Source organism: Helobdella robusta (assembly GCF_000326865.2).
Source record: "Helobdella robusta unplaced genomic scaffold HELROscaffold_418, whole genome shotgun sequence".
In the NCBI taxonomy this organism is placed as follows: domain Eukaryota; kingdom Metazoa; phylum Annelida; class Clitellata; order Rhynchobdellida; family Glossiphoniidae; genus Helobdella; species Helobdella robusta.
Window position 1 is genome coordinate 5,405 of NW_008704974.1, and position 1,118 is coordinate 6,522.

General features: G+C 37.7%; 1 protein-coding gene across 1 annotated transcript in view; it reads right to left on the minus strand.

The window, feature by feature from the left end:
* Nucleotides 1-1,118, minus strand: part of HELRODRAFT_184413 (hypothetical protein) — a gene marked incomplete at both ends in the record, with an annotated part of 6,657 nt that overhangs the window by 4,896 nt on the left and 643 nt on the right. The window contains one exon of the mRNA XM_009025455.1: nucleotides 85-271. Within this exon, the coding sequence (XP_009023703.1) occupies nucleotides 85-271 (187 nt within the window). The remainder of the gene's footprint in view (nucleotides 1-84; nucleotides 272-1,118) is intronic.

The following is a 1,118-nucleotide window of genomic DNA, read 5'->3' on the forward strand; positions in this document are numbered from 1 at the left end:
ACCAGATGACGTCACAAAAACACCAAACAGCCAGATGACGTCACAGAACACCAAACAACCGGATGACGTCACAGAACAACCGACCTTGACCCCCAGTAGGTCGACAGAATCTTCATCCTCTTCATCTTGATGTTCTCGTCCAGTCTGCGATCGTTCTTGAACCAGGCGTAGGTGGGTACAGGGTGCCCAGTTATCTCGCAGTTCAGTCGCACCTGGTCGCCCTGAGCCCGCGTCTGATTCCTCATCTCCGCGTCCACTTGTACGAAGAAAGCTGGTGGTGATGGTGAGGGTTGTGATAGTGATGATGATGATGATGGTGATGATGATAGTGATGATGATGATGGTGATGATGATAGTGATGATGATGATGGTGATGATGATAGTGATGATGATGATGGTGATGATGATAGAGAGGAAGATAAAGATGAAAAAACAAATGATGATGATGATAAGGATGAGGATGATGATGATGATGATGATGTTGATGATAAAAATTATGATGGGGATGACGATGATGATGATGGAGACTATGATAGTGATGATGATGGAGACTATGATAGTAATAATGATGATGATGGAGACTATGATAGTGAGGATGATGATGAGAATGAGGGTGAAGATGGTGGTGATTAACAGTGATCCTAATGCTGACGACGATGAAGATAATGATGATGATGAAGGATTGAAAAATGGTGATACGAATGATGAAATGGTAGTATGGATGCTGATAGAGATGATGAGGATGATGAAGTGGACGAAGATGATGATGATGAGGGTGACGAAGAAAATAATGATGATGATAATTTGATAATTTTGATAAGATTAAAATAAATTAAAAACTTTACATAAGTTATATATAAAATTTGATGTTAGACTGTTGTAGTTCAATTTTGTAAAGGCAAAATTTTTGAAATATATAGTAAAATAGTGAAAAATTAATTTAAAAAAAATCAACAGCATAATTTTTATCTTCCTTCTCTTCATCATCATTATTATCATTATCATCATTATTGCCATCATAATCAACATCCTTATCACATGACACAAACAACCACACACACAAACACACATACACACACATAGACACACACACATGCACCAATACTTTTCTGAGCAGT